This window comes from Dermacentor variabilis, chromosome 1 (genome assembly GCF_050947875.1).
Source record: "Dermacentor variabilis isolate Ectoservices chromosome 1, ASM5094787v1, whole genome shotgun sequence".
Lineage (NCBI taxonomy): Eukaryota > Metazoa > Arthropoda > Arachnida > Ixodida > Ixodidae > Dermacentor > Dermacentor variabilis.
Genome location: NC_134568.1, coordinates 161,445,161 through 161,464,381, shown reverse-complemented (window position 1 = coordinate 161,464,381; position 19,221 = coordinate 161,445,161). Strand labels below are relative to the sequence as shown.

The following is a 19,221-nucleotide window of genomic DNA, read 5'->3' as shown; positions in this document are numbered from 1 at the left end:
TGGGTGGGTGGGTGGGTGGGTGGGTGGGTGGATGGATGGATGGATGGATGGATGGATGGATGGAATAACTTTAATGAAAGTCCTGCGTGCTACGGGGCGCAAGGTCCCATCGAGCGGGCTACTCCCACGTTGGGACCGGGAGTTGTAACTCCCTGGCCGCATCGTGGGCTCGCTGGACGGCCCAGAGCTGCTCGAACCCATTGAATTCATGTGCGCTCTCTTGATCTGACAGCTCGATTTGGCCATCATTTTGTAGCGATATGTGATGGATAGTGCTGTCTGGAGAAATTGCTCGCCAAAATTTTCTAGGGTCAGAAGCTAGTAATGAAGGTAGGTCGCGGGAGTAGTACTTGTCCTTAGCCGAGGTTACTTCAGCGCAGTACTTCTTTAAACACTTTTTATAATCAGTCCATAAATTAGAATTGCGTGATTTCTTAGCACGTTTGTATAAGTGTTTTTTTTCTATTACGTAGAGTACGAATATATTTATTAAACGAAGGCTTAGATTTATCATTCGTTATATCCGCGCAACCTTGAGCGATCGGAAAGCGCGTTTTCCACCCTGGGCCGACGGAGAGGGGAGATTTCGTTCCGGCCGCGAAGCTCTCTACATCTCAGTAAGGTGCCTCGCGGTGGTCTCGTGCTGAAGATGCCCTCTCGGTGAGCGCATATTTCCCCCCTCATCTTTTAAGAGATTCAATACATACAAGCATTTGTCTCGCAAACCAGATTTATTTCAAGGGAATTTCCCACATCTCAATAATTTCTCTCGTCGTATACGAGTGCTGATTGCCGTGTTATAGTTTGTTAACGAAGCTTCCTCTCAAGTCTAAATATTTTAAGGCAGTTTTCCTAGTGTATAAAGCCGCTCGAGTTCACGCTGCTCCTCTGGCGGCCATTTTTCAAAGAAATTATGCCTTCCAACCACTCAGAATGCCGGTGACAACTTCACGTTTGATCAATTCTGGATATTGTAAATAGTAAACAGCTACTTTTGCTTACATGATCGGCCATGACATTGAAATTGCTGATACAGCGGAAAGCATTGCACCGGATGCACATATATAGAACTGTGTATGTTGAGCGAGATAAGAGCTGCACTATAGGCATCGCAGGCAGTTTTAACTGGAGGAAAACTTGGCAAGTGCGCCTCGAATGATAAATTGTTTTGTCTAAACCGAAACAGCGCGAATTGGTAGGCTGCATGAAAGAGAGACATTCTTATTGAATGACAGGAAGTTATTCGGCATATATCTGGCGATCACTCAGGAAATGGTTGTTGTGGAACGACGAGTCGGTTCTGATGTACTTCGCTATAAAAACGCGCGAGATAGTGTCGAGCAGCCTATATTGGCTTTTGCAAAAATCGACTGCCGCGGACAACATCAGTCCCTTTCCACATAAGTATGAGGCTCGGAGCAGGAGCTTTGGCGCTTGAAAGTAACCGTTGGCTTGACGAACCAACCGACTGAGCTACCTTTCCGGGCAACATTGAAGGATCACGAGTTCAAATCACATGTTATGTTCCTTTTTTCTTCCTTTTTTTTTCTTTTTCTTTTAATGTATTTTCCTTCCTTTTATCACTGTACGGAAACCCTCCTAAAAAAAATATATATATCCTCAATTATGTGTGGCCACACATGTGCAGGTCATAAATACCAGGTTCTCTAGCCGAGTGCCATCCATGCGGTATAACCGAGCTCAGATTGGTCCACCTTGACTGATCAAATAGGGCACCACTGTAGGTTAAATGAGGCGTACAACTCCTGCGGGACCCGCCGTGGTTGCTCAGTGGTCATGGTGTTAGACTGCTGAGCACGAGGTCGCGGGATCGGACCCCGGCCACGGCGGCCGCATTTCGATGGGGGCGAAATGCGAAAACACCCGTGTACTTAGAATTAGGTGCACGTTAAAGAACCCCAGGTGGTCGAAATTTTCGGAGTCCTCCACTACGGCGTGCATAATCAGAAAGTGGTTTTGTCACGCAAAACACCATAATTCAATTTTTAATTTAACTCCTGCGGGGACGGTAGAGTATCCGTCTCCAGTGCAAGAGGACCGTGATTCAAATCCCGGTGCCGCGCAATTCTCCACCGGGAAATACAAAAAAAAAAACCGTGTGTTGAGAAAATTGCACAAACAGGCCTGGAGTGCGGCCTGATCCCGGTGACCAGAACCGGTAACGCACTCTCTCACCAGAGCAGGATTGGCCACCCTGGTGCAGTACTTGGCCACAACCTCCTATATGAATACAACAATCAAACCCCGGCCCTCAGTCCCCAGCAGCCGCGAAGCAACTGACCACGGCGGCGGTCAGATCTGTAACGCTGCAGAGGGTGCTAAGAATACCTGGCTCCGGACAGGCCGCCATTGGAATCTGAACCTGGCAACGTTTAACGTTAGAACGCTATCTAGTGAGGCGAGTCTAGCAGTGTTATTGGAGGAATTAGAGGGTAGTAAATGGGATATAATAGGGCTCAGTGAGGTTAGGAGGACAAAAGAAGCATATACAGTGCTAAAAAGCGGGCATGTACTGTGTTACAGGGGCTTAGCGGAGAGACGAGAACTAGGAGTCGGATTCCTGATTAATAAGGAAATAGCTGGGAACATACAGGAATTCTATAGCATTAACGAGAGGGTGGCAGGTCTTGTTGTGAAACTTAATAAGAGGTACAAATTGAAGGTGGTACAAGTCTATGCCCCTACATGCAGTCATGATGACCAGGAAGTCGAAAGCTTTTATGAAGACGTGGAATCGGCGATGGGTAAAGTCAAAACAAAATACACTATACTGATGGGCGACTTCAATGCCAGGGTAGGCAAGAAGCAGGCTGGAGACAAGTCAGTGGGGGAATATGGCATAGGCTCTAGGAATAGCAGAGGAGAATTATTAGTAGAGTTTGCAGAACAGAATAATATGCGGATAATGAACACCTTTTTCCGCAAGCGGGTTAGTCGAAAGTGGACGTGGAGGAGCCCGAATGGTGAGACTAGAAATGAAATCGACTTCATACTCTGCGCGAACCCTGGCATCATACAAGATGTAGACGTACTCGGCAAGGTACGCTGCAGTGACCATAGGATGGTAAGAACTCGAATTAGCCTAGACTTGAGGAGGGAACGGAAGAAACTGGTACACAAGAAGCCAATCAATGAGTTAGCGGTAAGAGGGAAACTAGAGGAATTCCGGATCAAGCTACAGAACAGGTATTCGGCTTTAACTCAGGAAGAGGACCTTAGTGTTGAAGCAATGAACGACTATCTCATGGGAACCATTAAGGAGTGCGCAATAGAAGTCGGTGGTAACTCCGTTAGACAGGAAACCAGTAAGCTATCGCAGGAGACGAAAGATCTGATCAAGAAACGCCAATGTATGAAAGCCTCTAACCCTACAGCTAGAATAGAACTGGCAGAACTTTCTAAGTTAATCAACAAGCGTAAGACAGCGGACATCAGGAACTATAATATGGATAGAATTGAACAGGCTCTCAGGAACGGAGGAAGCCTAAAAACAGTGAAGAAGAAACTAGGAATAGGCAAGAATCAGATGTGTGCGTTAAGAGACAAAGCCGGCAATATCGTTACTAATATGGATGAGATAGTTCAAGTGGCTGAGGAGTTCTATAGAGATTTATATAGTACCAGTGGCACCCACGACGATAGTGGAAGAGAGAATAGCCTAGAGGAATTCGAAACCCCACAGGTAACGCCAGAAGAAGTAAAGAAAGCCTTAGGAGCTATGCAAAGGGGGAAGGCAGCTGGGGAGGATCAGGTAACAGCAGATTTGTTGAAGGATGGTGGTCAGATTGTTCTAGAGAAACTGGCCACCCTGTATACGCAATGCCTCATAACCTCGATCGTACCGGAATCTTGGAAGAACGCTAACATAATCCTAATCCATAAGAAAGGCGACGCCAAAGACTTGAAAAATTATAGACCGATCAGCTTACTGTCCGTTGCCTACAAAGTATTTACTAAGGTAATCGCAAATAGAATCAGGAACACCTTAGACTTCTGTCAACCAAAGGACCAGGCAGGATTCCGTAAAGGCTACTCAACAATAGACCATATTCACACTATCAATCAAGTGATAGAGAAATGTGCAGAATATAACCAACCGTTATATATAGCTTTCATTGATTACGAGAAAGCGTTTGATTCAGTCGAAACCTCAGCAGTAATGGAGGCATTACGGAATCAGGGTGTAGATGAGCCATATGTAAAGATACTGGAAGATATCTATAGCAGCTCCACAGCCACCGTAGTCCTCCACAAAGAAAGCAACAAAATCCCTATAAAGAAAGGCGTCAGACAGGGAGATACGATATCTCCAATGCTATTCACAGCATGTTTACAGGAGGTATTCAGAGGCCTGGAGTGGGAAGAATTGGGGATAAAAGTTGATGGAGAATACCTTAGCAACTTGCGATTCGCTGATGATATTGCCTTGCTTAGTAACTCAGGAGACCAATTGCAATGCATGCTCACTGACCTGGAGAGGCAAAGCAGAAGGGTGGGTCTGAAAATTAATCTGCAGAAAACTAAAGTAATGTTTAACAGGCTCGGAAGAGAACAGCAGTTTACGATAGGTAGCGAAGCACTGGAAGGGGTAAGGGACTACATCTACTTAGGGCAGGTAGTGACCACGGATCCGGATCATGAGACTGAAATAACCAGAAGAATAAGAATGGGCTGGGGTGCGTTTGGCAGGCATTCTCAAATCATGAACAGCAGGATGCCACTATCCCTCAAAAGGAAAGTGTATAACAGCTGTGTGTTACCAGTACTCACATATGGGGCAGAAACCTGGAGACTTACGAAAAGGGTTCTGCTGAAATTGAGGACGACGCAACGAGCTATGGAAAGAAGAATGATGGGTGTGACATTAAGGGATAAAAAAAGAGCAGATTGGGTGAGGCAACAAACGCGGGTAAACGACATCTTAGTTGAAATCAAGAAAAAGAAATGGGCATGGGCCGGACATGTAATGAGGAGGGAAGATAACCGATGGTCACTAAGGGTTACGGACTGGATTCCAAGGGAAGGGATGCGTAGCAGGGGGCGGCAGAAAGTTAGGTGGGCGGATGACATTAAGACGTTTGCAGGGACAACATGGCCACAATTAGTACATGACCGGGGTAGTTGGAGAAGTATGGGAGAGGCCTTTGCCCTGCAGTGGGCGTAACTAGGCTGATGATGATGATGATGATGATGATGATGATGATGATGATTGTGACTAGAGGAACGCACTTGACAATTAAAACTGAAATGGCGTTTTTAAATAGTACCCAGTTATCATCAATGTTACGACTTGGGAAGGACGTCAAGAAGGTGTCACTAAAGAACGCATCCAGGTCAGTATTCATTTTAGCGCAGTTAGCCTTATTATAATCGTGAATCTGTTTAACCGTGACTCCCGTTAGTTTTAAGTGCACCTTAATTTGTAACTGAAGCAGTTTACGGTCACTAAAACCATCTAGACAAGCAATTGGGCGGACGGTTTCAGGAGCGTTAGTTAATATCAGGTCTAAAACATTAGTTCCTCTAGTGGGCTCTCTGACAACTTGAAATAAGTTGAAATCTAAGGTTAAGTTAATGAATTCTGCCTACTTGTGACAAGGGGATGATAGCTGCGGCCAATCAATGTTCGGAAAGGTAAATCGCCGAGTATGTAGATATTCTCAGCAGAATATTGTTTTGTTGCATTGTCAATACTGTAACGTAATTCTTCTACAAATGATTGGTAATAATCAGGAGGACGATAGCAAGAACCAATTATTAATTTGACAGATGGGGATGAGCATGCAACCCAGATAATTTCCAATGCGGAGTTAGTGTCTATGATACACGATGAAATATTTCAATTAACAGCTATGAAGAGACCACCTCCCCTTTTTTTCGGTGCGGTCATGCCTATATACGTTGTACACAAGGCAATCATAAAAATTTCGGTTTTGGTTATATCGGGTCGTAGCCAAGTCTCTGTCAAAACGATAATATCGGAATGACTGTCTTCGATAAAAGAACACACCAGATCGCGCTTTGGGAGTAGGCTTCGAATTTTAGTGAAAGATAAGGATATCGACTGTACTGATGTAATTGATTGAGTTATTTGCGGCACGTGTCTACAAGTACCGTTTCGTAGCTATCTTAGAGATGAAGTGACTTTGTCAGTTGCGTGGTCATACATGTAAGTATTATTCTATTGATAGCTTGAATGCTTTGTTTTGCGTTTTGGCAAATTCAACCAACTTCCTCCTAGCAAGCCGCGTCGATGGCGAAAAGTCTTCTCGAATCGAGAATGCAGATCCCTTAAGTTTGGGCGCAGATACTAGGATGACCTGTTTATCTTTAAAGAAGCTTAGCTTTGCTATTATTAGTCTGCGTTTGTCCTCGGCGAACTTACCCAACCTGTGCACACGTTCAAATTGTATGCTGGTTGTTTGTACGCCAAGTTTATCTGAACAAAACCTAATTATTTTGGATTCTGAAGCTGCCCAGTCTTCCCTATACTCGTCATCAAGTCCACATAAGAGAAGGCTGCACCGACGCATTCTATTTTCTTTGTCGTCGCATCTTGTGACAATAGTTTGCCGTTGCTCGCTGATGTTGCGCAGTGGACTGCCAACTTTGCTTATCTCGGTCATATTGATTGAAGCATGATAAAAAGAACATTACTTTCTTCATAATCATCAGCAGCAGCAGCCCACTTTTTGTCCACCGCAGAACGGAGGCTCCCTGCAAACGACCTCCAATCACTCCTTTCGTGTGGCAACCGAGACCGTTCTAGCCTCAAAATTTCCTAATCTGGTCGCACCACTTAATTCTTTGCCGCCCTCAATTGCGTTTATCTTCCCTTGGCACCCATTCTGTAACTCCAATAGACCACTGGTTATCTGCTATACGCATTACATGAGGTTCCCCACTGCAGTTCCTCGTCTTAATGCCAACTAGAATATCAGCTACAACTGTTCGCTCTCTAATTCATTGCGCCACCTTCTGCCTCTTCAAGCATATAGCCTTACATTTTTCGTCCCATTGCTCGTTGTGCGGCCCATACCTTGTTCCCAAGCTTTGTTATCCTACACGTTTCTGCCTCAAGGGTTGGTAATGACAGCACACAATGCTTGTACATTTTTGTTTCTCGAGAATAATGGTAAGCAGTCATGACATTGGAGTGCCTGCCATCCTACCCATTCTTATTCAACTGGAAATTTCCTTCTCGTAATCCTATTCTCCTGCAACTATTTGGTCGAGATAAATGCAATCCTCCATAACTTCCACAGGCTGACTGTCAATCAAGGAATTCTTGTTCTCTCCAGACTATTGAACATTTCCTTAACATTCTTCACGTTTACCCTGAAACATACCGTTAGGCTTTTCCAGTTAAGATCTTCAATATATTGCTGTAAAACTACTTCATTGTTGCGGCACAGAACAATGTCATCTGCCAATCGCAGATTGTTGAACGGCTCTCTGTTGATCGTCACACTAAATCCTTCCCAGTAGTTTAACAGCTTGAATGTTTCGTCCAAGCATGCAGTTAATAGCATTAAAGAGAATGTGTCTCCTTACCGGACACCTTTCTAATCAGTATTTTCCCGCCTTCATGGTAAGTAATCATGGTATTTGTTGAAACTCTGTCCACTCTTTGTGAAATAATAGCTTTTTAGGGCCACAAAATACCTCATGATCCCATGGATCCTTTGAACGAACCAGGGACGATATAAGGATTGAAAACATACGCAGCAGAAAGCTGAAAGACGGAACTTCGTGGCATCAGACAGGACCGCACTTCAAAAGGAATGTTCACAAAATTCGTCAACACATCCATTGATTCGAGGTGGAGTGTCGAATAGACAAATATTCTGTATCATCCACAAGTTCAGTGTGCCATCGGCTCCGCCCAAACCACTCCATTCTATCTGGATATACCTCACCCGTTCTCGAGTGCCGAGCCATGCACGCTGCGTTGCTACGTTCTGCAGACCTCGTTGAAGCTGCTTCGTCTGGCCCCGTCGATGGTCGTGGAGGGAGCGGCTATAACTGCAGCTTCAGATAAAATAAAGGCTTTGTCTGGCCAACGCGAAGTGCCTCTTACGCACCCGAAGCTTGCATTGCAATAACCATGATGCGGCCTAGCATCCAACAAGTACCTACGAAAATTGCTCGCGTTTGGGAATGAACTCAACAGCAAAGGTTCCACGTTCAAGTTTCCGTGGATTGCCTCTCTCATTTGTAAGTATTGCGAGAAATGGTGAAGCTGGTGATCTTGCATACGCAGCTTGCTAACAAGCTCCAAAAAATCAGCCCCAAAGAATAATCAAGCGACGAAGGCGGACATCCATTCCCATTTTAAAGCAGCTAAAGCGCAAATAAACAAGGACAGTGAAAAAAATGAGTACATACAGAGCGCTACTTCCAACTGAATTTATTGCGCACGAAAACCCCTATATAAACATTCACCATTCATAGCCACAGCGCATGCGGCAGAAAACATTCCCTATCTAGATAGTGGACTAACGCCATTGCCCATCAAGGCATAGCTCGAGTCGCACACTCAGATAAAAAATACGCCCACATATAAAACAACGCCATGACATCAATATAAAACAAAAACACGGCCACAAAAATAGATTATAGCTCAAAAAAGGGAGATCGTCAAAAGGATAAAATAACGATGCAAAAATTCTATAAAAGGAAAACAGCGGCATGAAACGCTATAAACGCTTCCTCGGGGAATAAAACGTTAAAGCAGGTGGTAAACGTGGTGTAAAAACCGAATCACGAAGAAGGCAGCGCATGTGTAAGAACTCTACGAATAGGAAAGAAAGAGGCAGGAGAAAGGAAAGAGACACATTTGAGAAGCTGGTGCACTGTATCACTGTTGCAGATAATTCCGCTCTTTCCTCTAGAGCGACACAGAACTGACACAACTGGAAAACTTCTGGAGCAGTCTGATCTCTATAGCTCCTGATTATAACAGTCTGGTCTAGAAAAGCCGAACATCCACACATGGCACAGTGCAAAGTCATACTGCTGCCCTACTTTAAGTTCCCACTTCTGTTCCCACTTTCGGTTGCTGTGAATTTCGCTAGATGAGGCCTGGTGCCCCTGCGTGACTGAGCAGTTTCTCCGAGAGGAAGCCTTACTATATATTGGATAAAACCAAGGTCTGTATATATGCCAGCGTGGCAATTTAACACAGGGCGTGCCTTTTCACTCGTTATGTTCTCATGCATCGAGGCCGGAGACATCAAAAACTTTCATCAGTCATGCTCGAACATGCTAAAAAAATCGCCGTCCATTCCACCCTGTGAAAGTCGATCTACAGCGAAGCTGTGGCTGACGTCACACAAGCACCGCCACCGCTAGCTACATGTGTCAAGCGCGCACGCACGTGTGCGGAAGGGCAGCATACATCTTCATCCTTCTAGGCCGTCCGTCAAGCGCAAGTGCATTATTGAACTAAATGAATGTTTAACAGTAAGTGGCGTCAGAAAATGCGTAAAGTACGACTTACACACAAGCTGCAGGCATGGTAGCTTCCGACTGTTATTCGAATATACGAGAAAACATAAATCTGTTACGCGTAAACTGAAAGGCAAAGCCCTTTTCCAGCTGCCGTTTGAGGTCTGTCTGAGCGGCCGCGGCCGCTAGGTGGCGGTACCATTAGCACAGCATACATTCTCATTCTTGCCTAGCGCAAGTGCGTTATTGAGCTAATTCAATTTCTGAAAGCAAAATGCGTCAGAAATTTGTAAAATACGATTTGCACACAATCTGCGGACATAACATCGGACTGTAATCTGAATATACGAGAAAACATAATTATATTACGCGGAAACTCAAAGACAAGGACTTCCAGCTGCCGTTTACTTCTTATTTTTATAATTTTTTATTTATTTATTTATTTATTTATTTATTTATTTATTTATTTATTTATTTATTATTTCTGGTGAGAACAGACAGAAAAATCCCGACCGACTAGAGGCTAACGGTCTTGCTGTAAAAGACACCAATACAAAATCTTAGAACTTTGAGAACTTCCGCGTGCTTGCGTACAGCCCGTGCTGAGTCCAGAATGGTTCATGCTAGCCTGCAAGGAAGCTTCAATAATGCGTCTTGTATTCCTAAGGGACACTGGTTTGTTGTAAGTTTGACCACCTGTCCCTGTTACATTGAAAGTAAAGCAAAGGCGAATCAGTTTCCAGCCTCGGTCGCAAGGCTAAACCCGCTGGCAACTAAAACAACCCCCCCCCCCCACCACCGCTACTACCGTCTTCAAGTTGATATCGACAGACTTTACCGGTATGAGTACTGCGAACACAAATCTAGTGCGGGCCGTCTGTGTAAGCGTATGCTGCGGGCTGCTGTACGCGTCGTACAATAAATTACTAAGTTGCTTGCGTCAGAGCTACCGAGGCCGCTTTATTTTTTATTTTATTTTTTTGTAATCCCCAAAATAGTTATCCATACCTTAAAGTCGTGAAAGCACCGTAAATGTAGTAGTCATTTCGTAGCAGGCACAAAATGTGACCTCCAATAGACATGCATCCAGAAATGTACGCGATCACGTCTACCATATCCAGACGATGTGAAGAAAGCCGATTCATGAGCCGATTGTGTTCTCTCAAGGCAATCACTGCCAATGAACATAGCTCAATAATAAGAGTCAAACTACACTCACGGGGGTGACGGCTACACATTTGTAAGTATATAGAGTAGGTATACGCCCACCCAACGGTAGTCTCTTATTAATTAAACCGCGTGGGTATGATAACTATCGTCAGAAAAGTCATTTCAGCTTTGAATAGCAGTACGTACAGGTCACTGACAAGGCCGGATTAAGAAAAATGGGGGCCCTGGGCTAATGTGCATGCAGGCCCCCTTTCCCTATACTAACCCCCCTCCCCTGTCGCCTGCTACGCTGCTAGAAATATGCCATGTTTCATTTTAATTCCACCAAATTAAAAAGAACGAAGTGCGATCAACGGGATTATTATTATTCTTATTATTATAAGGAAAACAATAAATTTGCTTGAAACGCGTGCTGTTGTAAACACCAACACATATGTTCACTTTGTGATCAATCTGCATTCTGTTGTCACCAAAAGCTGGGCTTTAAGAAAAAGTTTAATGCACTCAAAATGAACAAGAACGTATAAAAGACAACACAGCTCAGATGTCGATCCTTTTGAAGCTAGGCTTTGTTTGCATAGCGAAGTTTAATCCCGTGAGGAGACGCATGATTGTATCCAAAACATTCTTTATTTAAATTCAAGCATCATACTGCAGTAATCATTACACACGTTACTCTGTAAATATGCAATAGATATTACAATGCTTTAGGCAACACAAGCACCATAATAATGCACTAGAATACAGATGAAAAGGACCAACTGTAAATACAAAAAAATTATTTTAAAATATTTTCGTTAGACGTAAGACAAGCAAGGACGACACCAAATAAACACTGCATTATCAAAAACAAGAAAAATGTAGTTCTTCATAAGCACGCTAAATATCACAACAAGAGCAAACAAGAGACGAACAACGAAGATTTGCATATCTTAAATTACACTGCTCAGCATTTCATTGGCCACGTGGAGGCTGGGAGGCGACAAAACGAACTTATTGGAACTATTCATGCATAGCGCAAACAGTCCTCTTTTAAAATGGCATCTTTCGCGCCTTCGCTTTGGCGAAATCAGATGTAGTCTGTTCGAAGGATAGAACGCGGAGGAGGTCACTTTCAATGGACATGATAGCAAGCGAGTTCACCTGGCCGTCAAGGAGGCTCGAACGAAGGCGATTTTTTAACAGCGACAACTTGGAAAATGATCGTTCGGTCTCACAGTTTGTCACGTGTATGCTTAAGTACATTCGCAAAGCAATAGAATGGTTCGGAAACACATCAATAAGCTTTCTTTTGTGTAGCAACTTCATTATTCCCAGAGGACTCGTGTCCTGGCACACAGAGTTGTGCAGAAAGTTCGAAAACTGAACGATTTCAGCGCAAAATGCTGGCTCCAAATAATTTTTGTAGGTTTTCACCAACTTCTCAGCCTGCTGTGCCAGAGAGGCGTCGCTCCCAACTTCTGTCAGCAATTTTAAGAATCCGAACCTCTCGCAGAGTTCAGTGTAGGCAGCCTTTCGCACTCGCAAAGCAGAGCCTAGACTGTCAAGTATAACATTGTAAGTCTCTGCAATCAACATTTTTCTACCTTGTAGCGCACTATCGCTTTTTCCGTCCGGGTGCTTACTCAAAACGATGCGTTTGCTCTCATCCTGATAACGTTTATTGGTACTTAGCGTGCGTGCTCTCTATTCTTGTATTGGCTTGGCGCTCTTTGATCATACTTGGCCCTTGCGCCACAAAACACTATATTCACCATCATCATCATCTCTCTTCGAAGGCATCAAAGAGGGGTCGCAAAGAATCAACGAAGCCTTCTAGAGAGCTCAGCAGGTCTACAGCAGTTGAAATGTCTAGGCCTGGTCTCTAAAGTGCTACGCTCGTTTTGTGAAAGCGCTCCAAGATTTCACTTCAGAAAATCGCCATGAATGCATTTTCTAGTTTTGTCATTTTCTTGAAGAGGGAGTGCGCTTCGTTCCTACTGTCACCGTTTTCTTCCTCGTTCTTTGATATAGCTTCAAGGCAACACAAGACTGCATTGAAATTTTTCAGAATGGCCTTACATGATTCAGCGCGTCTTGACCACCTGGTCTCAGAGAGACTTTTCAAAACAAGCTGCTGCCCAGTTCCGCCCATGCTGTCCAAAAGATGCCTCCATCGCTTAGGTGAGGCAGCAAAGAACACATACAGTCTCTGAATTACGGTGAAAAATTTGACTGCCTCAAGGCAACTGTCAACGCTACACGCGCCAACTAAGTTCATTGAATGACCAGCACACGGGACGTAGACTGTCAATTCGTTCAGGTGTTTTATTTGAGCTTGCAGTCCTTTGTATTTTCCTGACATATTACTCGCATTATCATAAGCATGGCCACTATAGTCATCGATTGAGATGCCATTGGTCGTCAAGAGGGACATCACGGTATCGAAAAGATACAAGCCAGTATGCGATTCAATTGGAACAAATCCAAGAAAGCGTTCGTACGCTTTCCCATTTAAATACTATCGTAAAACAACTGACAGCTGATCAACGTGAGTAAGGTCTGCAGTCGAATCAACAATTAAAGAGATTTTGTGCGTTTCACTTCCTCAACGAGACTTTCCTTGACAGCCTTTGTCATATGCTCGATAAATTCATCACAAATTGTTTTTGACAGATACGATGGGTGACCTTTTCCTTCGTTGCCGTTGCGTTTGATGCGCTCCTCTAGAAAGGGATCAAACTTGGAAATTGCCTCATGCACTCCCATATAATTGCCATTTCTCGATGAACCAAAAATCTCCTCACTGCCCCTAAGCGCTAGGTTGCGCTCAGCTAAAAGCTTAACTACAACGACTACCCGCTTCAACACCTCTGTCCAGTAAGCGGTCTCAGTGACAAGATGTTTAACAAGCTCCTTGTCAATTGTGCTGCTCGAGTTAGAGTGGGCAAGCCATGCTGCCACGTAGTTCCGGTGTTCGACGCTATTTTCATGTGCGCAAACCTTTTCTGCTCTTTTCCAATCAGAAATGCCGTACGTGGTGAAAGCACTGGGGTTGCTTGAAATCTAAAATAGTTTGCACATGAAACAGTAAACGGAACCTTTGGACTACGAGTACATTAAGCAGTGTCACTCGTATGCCTCCCCATTTACAGCCTTTCGCACGAAAAGATGAGGTGACATATAGCGTTTCTGAGTTTTGTATTGCCTTTCGGAAGACGGAAAATTTTCTGCCCGATTTTGAAAATACAATGGCCATTTCTCAAGGCATACGCTCCAAAAGCTGTCAGTAATAACGTCCGGCCACATAGCAGGGTCACTACGGAGAATCTCGCAACGTGCCTCTCGCTGCGGGGATGTCTGTACTTCTCTGTTGCCGCAACGAGAAGCCGTGACATTCGTCCTCTCGAGGCACACTTTGTGGGTGGGAACATGATTATTTGAAGCCAAGCGAACAGGAAACAAGTGAGTCACTTCTTGGAGTGTTATTTCCTGGCGCTCGTCAGTAGAAGGAGGCTCATCGGGGAGGTTTAGCACGTGTTTATCAGCAGTAGTCGAAATCGGGCGTGGCGGACCGGACACCTGTAGGTCTGTGGCAAGGGCATAGACATTGCTGACTCAGGAACAGCACAGGGCTCGGTTAGCGTCGGTTGCTCAGAAATATGGACGAACGAGGTTGGCCCCGTTTTCACAGGATCCAGACAACCAAGATGAGTCAAACCTTGTTTCTTTCCAGGAAACCGTGGTGATGGAGTTGGCAAGTCCTCCACAGAAGCATAGTTGGTACTATTGGGAGTTTGACACGGACTCTAGGTAGAGCGATCATAGTGCTCCGCGAAAGCTGCATTCAGTAGGTACTTTGTCATCTTTGGTCGGTTTTTTTTTCACGCTCTTCTGTTTCTAACTTCGCCTTTCGTTTAGACGCACCACTTTGATGCTTCCGACCGAGCATTTTCGCATGAATGGATGCTAATTGTTCACCGGGCACTTCGTCAGTCGGCAGGTGTCCAACGGCGGCCATCCCGATGACTGGCGCACGCAGCCTGGATGGTCCGTGGCTGGCCGAGAGTGGTGCGTCCCGCGGGAGCTTCTCAGAGGGTGGGCTTATGCAAGCTTAACCGGCGGCTCGGAGCTGAATCGCAGCCCGCGATCAATTTCCTTTTATAGACGCGCGCCGCGTCTGTCTGTCACTAGCGCCAAAGCAGGCGTTCACATACGCATAGACTTCCTTGTACAAATTCCCTCCTTCTCCGTACAAACTCACTCCTTCTCCCGTTACGGTCTCGTCTTCCTATTGGCTAGGAGCAATCGTCTGTTCTGGGAGGTTCTCGATTTTTCTTTCGCCCCGTCAACGCCGAGCGCGAGAACGAAGGGGAGAGGGCGACTCCTACCGCGGGCGAATTTACGCGCCCTCCGTCGCTTCTGAGTCATCTTTTTCTACTTCTTTCTGTAAAGTTCTGCGGCCAGTCTGACCTACTTTTTCCGTCGAGCGCGCGCGAGAGTGCGCAGCCACTAGGCAGGAATGGGCCCTGAAAACAGACCTTTGTGTCCATATAATGGTTTCCAGCAAGTAAGGACGCGAGCACAAGAAGTAGAAACAGACAGGACAACGCTGGTTTGTGTCCAGCTCTCCAACTTCCCCCTTCACTCTTCCACAACTCTAACCCGAACAGTGAACATTCCATGCCCCACGGCACGCGGACAAAAGCACGTGTGACTTCTTCTTTCCTTTCCTGCCTATACTCTGCCATCAGACTCATCATCATCTGTTATCGGACTCATGCTCCTCCGCCCAAATTATCATCACGGTAAAGAAAAGTCGAATGGGAGGCACTGTTGGGTACTGCAGCACATCCTTTTTATGAGAAGGACAGCGGCGGAACTATTTTAGAGGTGGAGGGTGGCGTGGTGGTGACGAGGGGCAAGGGAGATTTAGGTGCTCATCCCACATTACATGTTTTAGGTGTTTCCCCCTTGCCCCTCCTCTCTAGACAGCACTGGACAGACGGACTAACAGGAAACCACGAAAACTCTTAGAAGCAAATGCACCTCGCTTCGTAAGGAAGAGGACCGCGCCGGGGTGGCGAGGGATTCCTGTTTTTGCAGCTCGACAAGCTCTCCCCAAATGATCAGGCTAAACGCATGCGGTTACATTAGGCGGGGGACCCCGTCTGCTCGTTCTGGTTTTCTCGCTTCATACATGTGGCTCGTAGTTCCGTTGCCCATGGTTCCATATACTAAGCAGGTTAGAATAAATGGGCCCCCTTCTCCTACTGTCCGAGATGGGGCCCTGGGCTGCAGCCCCCTTAGCCGGGCGCCCCCCCCCAATCCAGCGCTGGTCACTGATACAAGTGGCACCTCGCTTCTTTGTGTGATGTGCTTCAAGCGATTCGCGTCGTGGTCACCTGCTGTAGTGAACCAACCATATAAAGGAAAGAGTAGGCGCGAAGCGAATGGAGTGAGGGCGCCCGCGTTGCATTCGCAGTTCCCCTACTGGAAGAGAAGAACGCCGCGACGCTCTCGACTTCATCTTGTGTTTAACTCACACTCCCCGTTACGAGTGTCCTGAGAGTGGCTATCGCGGCTTGTCTAGCTTCACTAATGACTCCAGTTCCATCGCCGATAAAGAATGAGTGACCCCTCCTAGAAATAGTGCGCAACTCAACAGAAGAAGAAGAAAAAAGGCGGAGAGCGGGGTTCAAGACGGGAAACCGTCTCTGTTAGCAATAACATGATCTCAAGAAAGCGAGATAAATTCGCAGAAAAAAACAGGTGGTCGACCACGGGCTGTATTTCCGCTGGATTAAAAACCTAGCGAAAAGTGCACTTATGCGGAACACGGGGCGCAAGAACTACCACGCACAAACTGCAAATCTCACCCCGGAATTTACTACAATAGCCGTCGTTCTAGTTCTGGTCAACATGCACAACACATTCACCATTGCTAGAAAAAGTAGCCCTTGTGATAAGTTTTCACGCGTATCTCAACTCGATGCCGCCATAGCCTCACACTAGCTGTTTCTAGACTGAATTTTTTTTTCTTTCCCTCGATATTTATCCACGCAGACGCACGTAGGAGCACACACTCGCAGATTTTAAAAAAAGTGTCTCATACCTGTGCGAATGAAGCCGTCTTCATAGACGCGAGCCGTTTCCTCCGGTCGCCCAAGATAACCCTTGAAAGAACCAGGACTCTTCACAAATATTTCCCCTTTTTCAAGAGGTCCAAGATTCTTTTGAGAATGCGTGTCTACTACCTGTGCAGCGGAGTAAACGAAAACAAGTCAAAGTTAATAATATGGCACACTTGCACAACGGACAATCATGATGGCAAGCGTTATTACGAAGACATACTTTACGTAGACATAAGGTATTTAAGTAAGTTCACGATTTCTTTGTGCAGTGGAATCAGGCTTAATGAGGAACTGCTCTTTGTTTGTGATCTCTCTAAATTTTAAATAATCGTCTATCTACAAATAATCCCTCCATCTAAATAAATAATCTAAAACAACAGGGGTTACGGTCTCTGCGCCAACGTGTCTCGGTAATTTATTATAACATAACCTTTACTTTGACATTTGCAGTTTATTTGTGATGCGGATGTCACGTGGCTCCGCAAATTTGCAAAGACAGCGGGTAGCTGCACCAGAAAAAAAAAACCTGTGAAGAAGTACTACTGTTCCGCGAGTTCGTTTTCTCAGCCCTCCTTAACGAGCTCCATCCTACCTCCACATGCCGCCCGCAAACACTCTATACGTCACACAGTTATTGAGTAAGAATTTCGTTATAACGCCGTGCTTCGTGAAGATTACGATTCGGCATCTGTGGAAGTTCGAGTCAAGCTGTTTTTCTGTAATGCAAAATGAAGCATCTCGCAAACATTTTTCTTCATATATTATTGGTGGAAACAGCCATTTCACGTATAAGAAGCTGCTCTTAGAGAGGTCCTATGCTCATGTGAACGTGCGCATGCCTATATTTAACGAAAATAAAATCATTGTGCACCTGACTTGAACTGCTACACCGGCGTGTAAATGTTCTTAGAATATGGACTTCCGTGAGGCCGAATCTAACAGAGTGTTGCGATTTCAGTCACTGTATTTACCTGGCCGCGGTGCGCTCAGTGGCTATGGTGTTCCGCAGCTGAGCACGAGGTGGTGGGTTTGTTTGCCGGCCGCGGAGGCGTCACTCAGATGGGGACTGAATGCAAAAACAATCGCGTTGTACCTAGCTTTGGGTGCACGTTCAAGATCCCAGGTGGCCAAAATGAATCCGGAGTCCTCCACTATACGGCGTGCCTTATAACCCACCGTGAACTTTTGGGACAGTAAAACCCATAATTTAGTCACTGCGGCTTCCACAGGTGTCCTGTGCTCCTTTTCGGACACGCTAGGAACGGTAAATTATTATTACAACGGGTATAATGAACTAAATTCATTATTTATTTTCTTAAATTTTGCGCATGAAGTTTTATGGGTCACTTAAGGCCAGTCGTCTTGAGTGAGTTCATTTTGCTTGATTTTCCCATGAATTAGCACGTATTCTTTCGCAATCTGAGGCGGGGATGTGCGAGCGAAGTTGCCGCGATGCAATTCGTCGCGCCGTTATCACTTCTTTTCGCCAGACAGCAGCGACAGCGCAGCTGTTATCAGCTGCGTTGCGGTTTCGAACTCGTGCGATGCGCTACGAGTTTTGTAATTCTGAGGCATGTCTTCACGCCCCCGCCTCAGAATGAGAAATTAGCTGATTAGGGTGCCACAGATGAGGAGGAATACCTTGCAGAGAAGAATCAAAATTAACTTGCCATAAGAAATGATTATCTACAACGATCCAACATAACGCACACACCAAGCACAGAAATTTAAAAAATAATATATTCTTTTTAAATTACACACGTTGTAACGGTAATTTTTTGTGCACGGTACGTCCGTGCAGTTCATACACAAGAATAGGCGCAGGCATATTATGACAACGGACATATAATTAGCGGAGGTGGTAGACAAAGGCGGCCCTCTGAACGGTGAGTTTTCTGAAGTCCCTGAAACTCAATAAATGGGGAATTGGGATGTTGCAAACCAGCAAGGGCTCGACAGCCCTGAGCTTTTACGTCACGTTAGCGGGCTGAAACCTAGTAAACCATCAAAGAGATACCGGCAAGTCAATGAGCATCGTTTCTTGGCTTCACATTACCGCCTCTACAAGATTTGGATTGAAAACGTCCGCCCACAAACGGGACGTTGAAATTGCGACCTTCTATGGGCACTGTGCCGTGATTTAGACATGTCATGACACACTAGAATTGTCTGGTTATCGCGATAATTCTAGAAAACATGAGAAGCGTCGTAACGAACACTCAAGTGATTCTATGGGTGCGTCTTGCAATTGAGCATGACAACGTCGATCGTGCATCTAGATATCACCACAAAATTTAAAGAATAATGGAACAGCACACATAGCGGTACGCCGCAGATATACATGAACTTCACTGAATCAGATGATTCACTCACCTTCATTTCTACGAATGGAGCAGGTTTCCCGACGCTCTTGAAGTCATCGAGTTGCGGTAGGGAAAACGTAAAGCATCCCGTCAACTCAGTCATA

The 19,221-nt window shown here is 45.3% G+C and overlaps 1 protein-coding gene across 1 annotated transcript in view; it reads right to left on the bottom strand.

Moving 5' to 3' along the window:
- Positions 1–19,221, bottom strand: part of LOC142572328 (luciferin 4-monooxygenase-like) — a 28,231-nt gene extending 9,010 nt beyond the window's left edge. The window contains exons 1-2 of the mRNA XM_075681350.1: positions 19,128–19,221; positions 16,736–16,877 (exon numbers count right to left, since the gene is read on the bottom strand). Coding sequence (XP_075537465.1) covers positions 16,736–16,877; positions 19,128–19,220 — 235 coding nt within the window. The 5' untranslated portion in view covers position 19,221. The remainder of the gene's footprint in view (positions 1–16,735; positions 16,878–19,127) is intronic.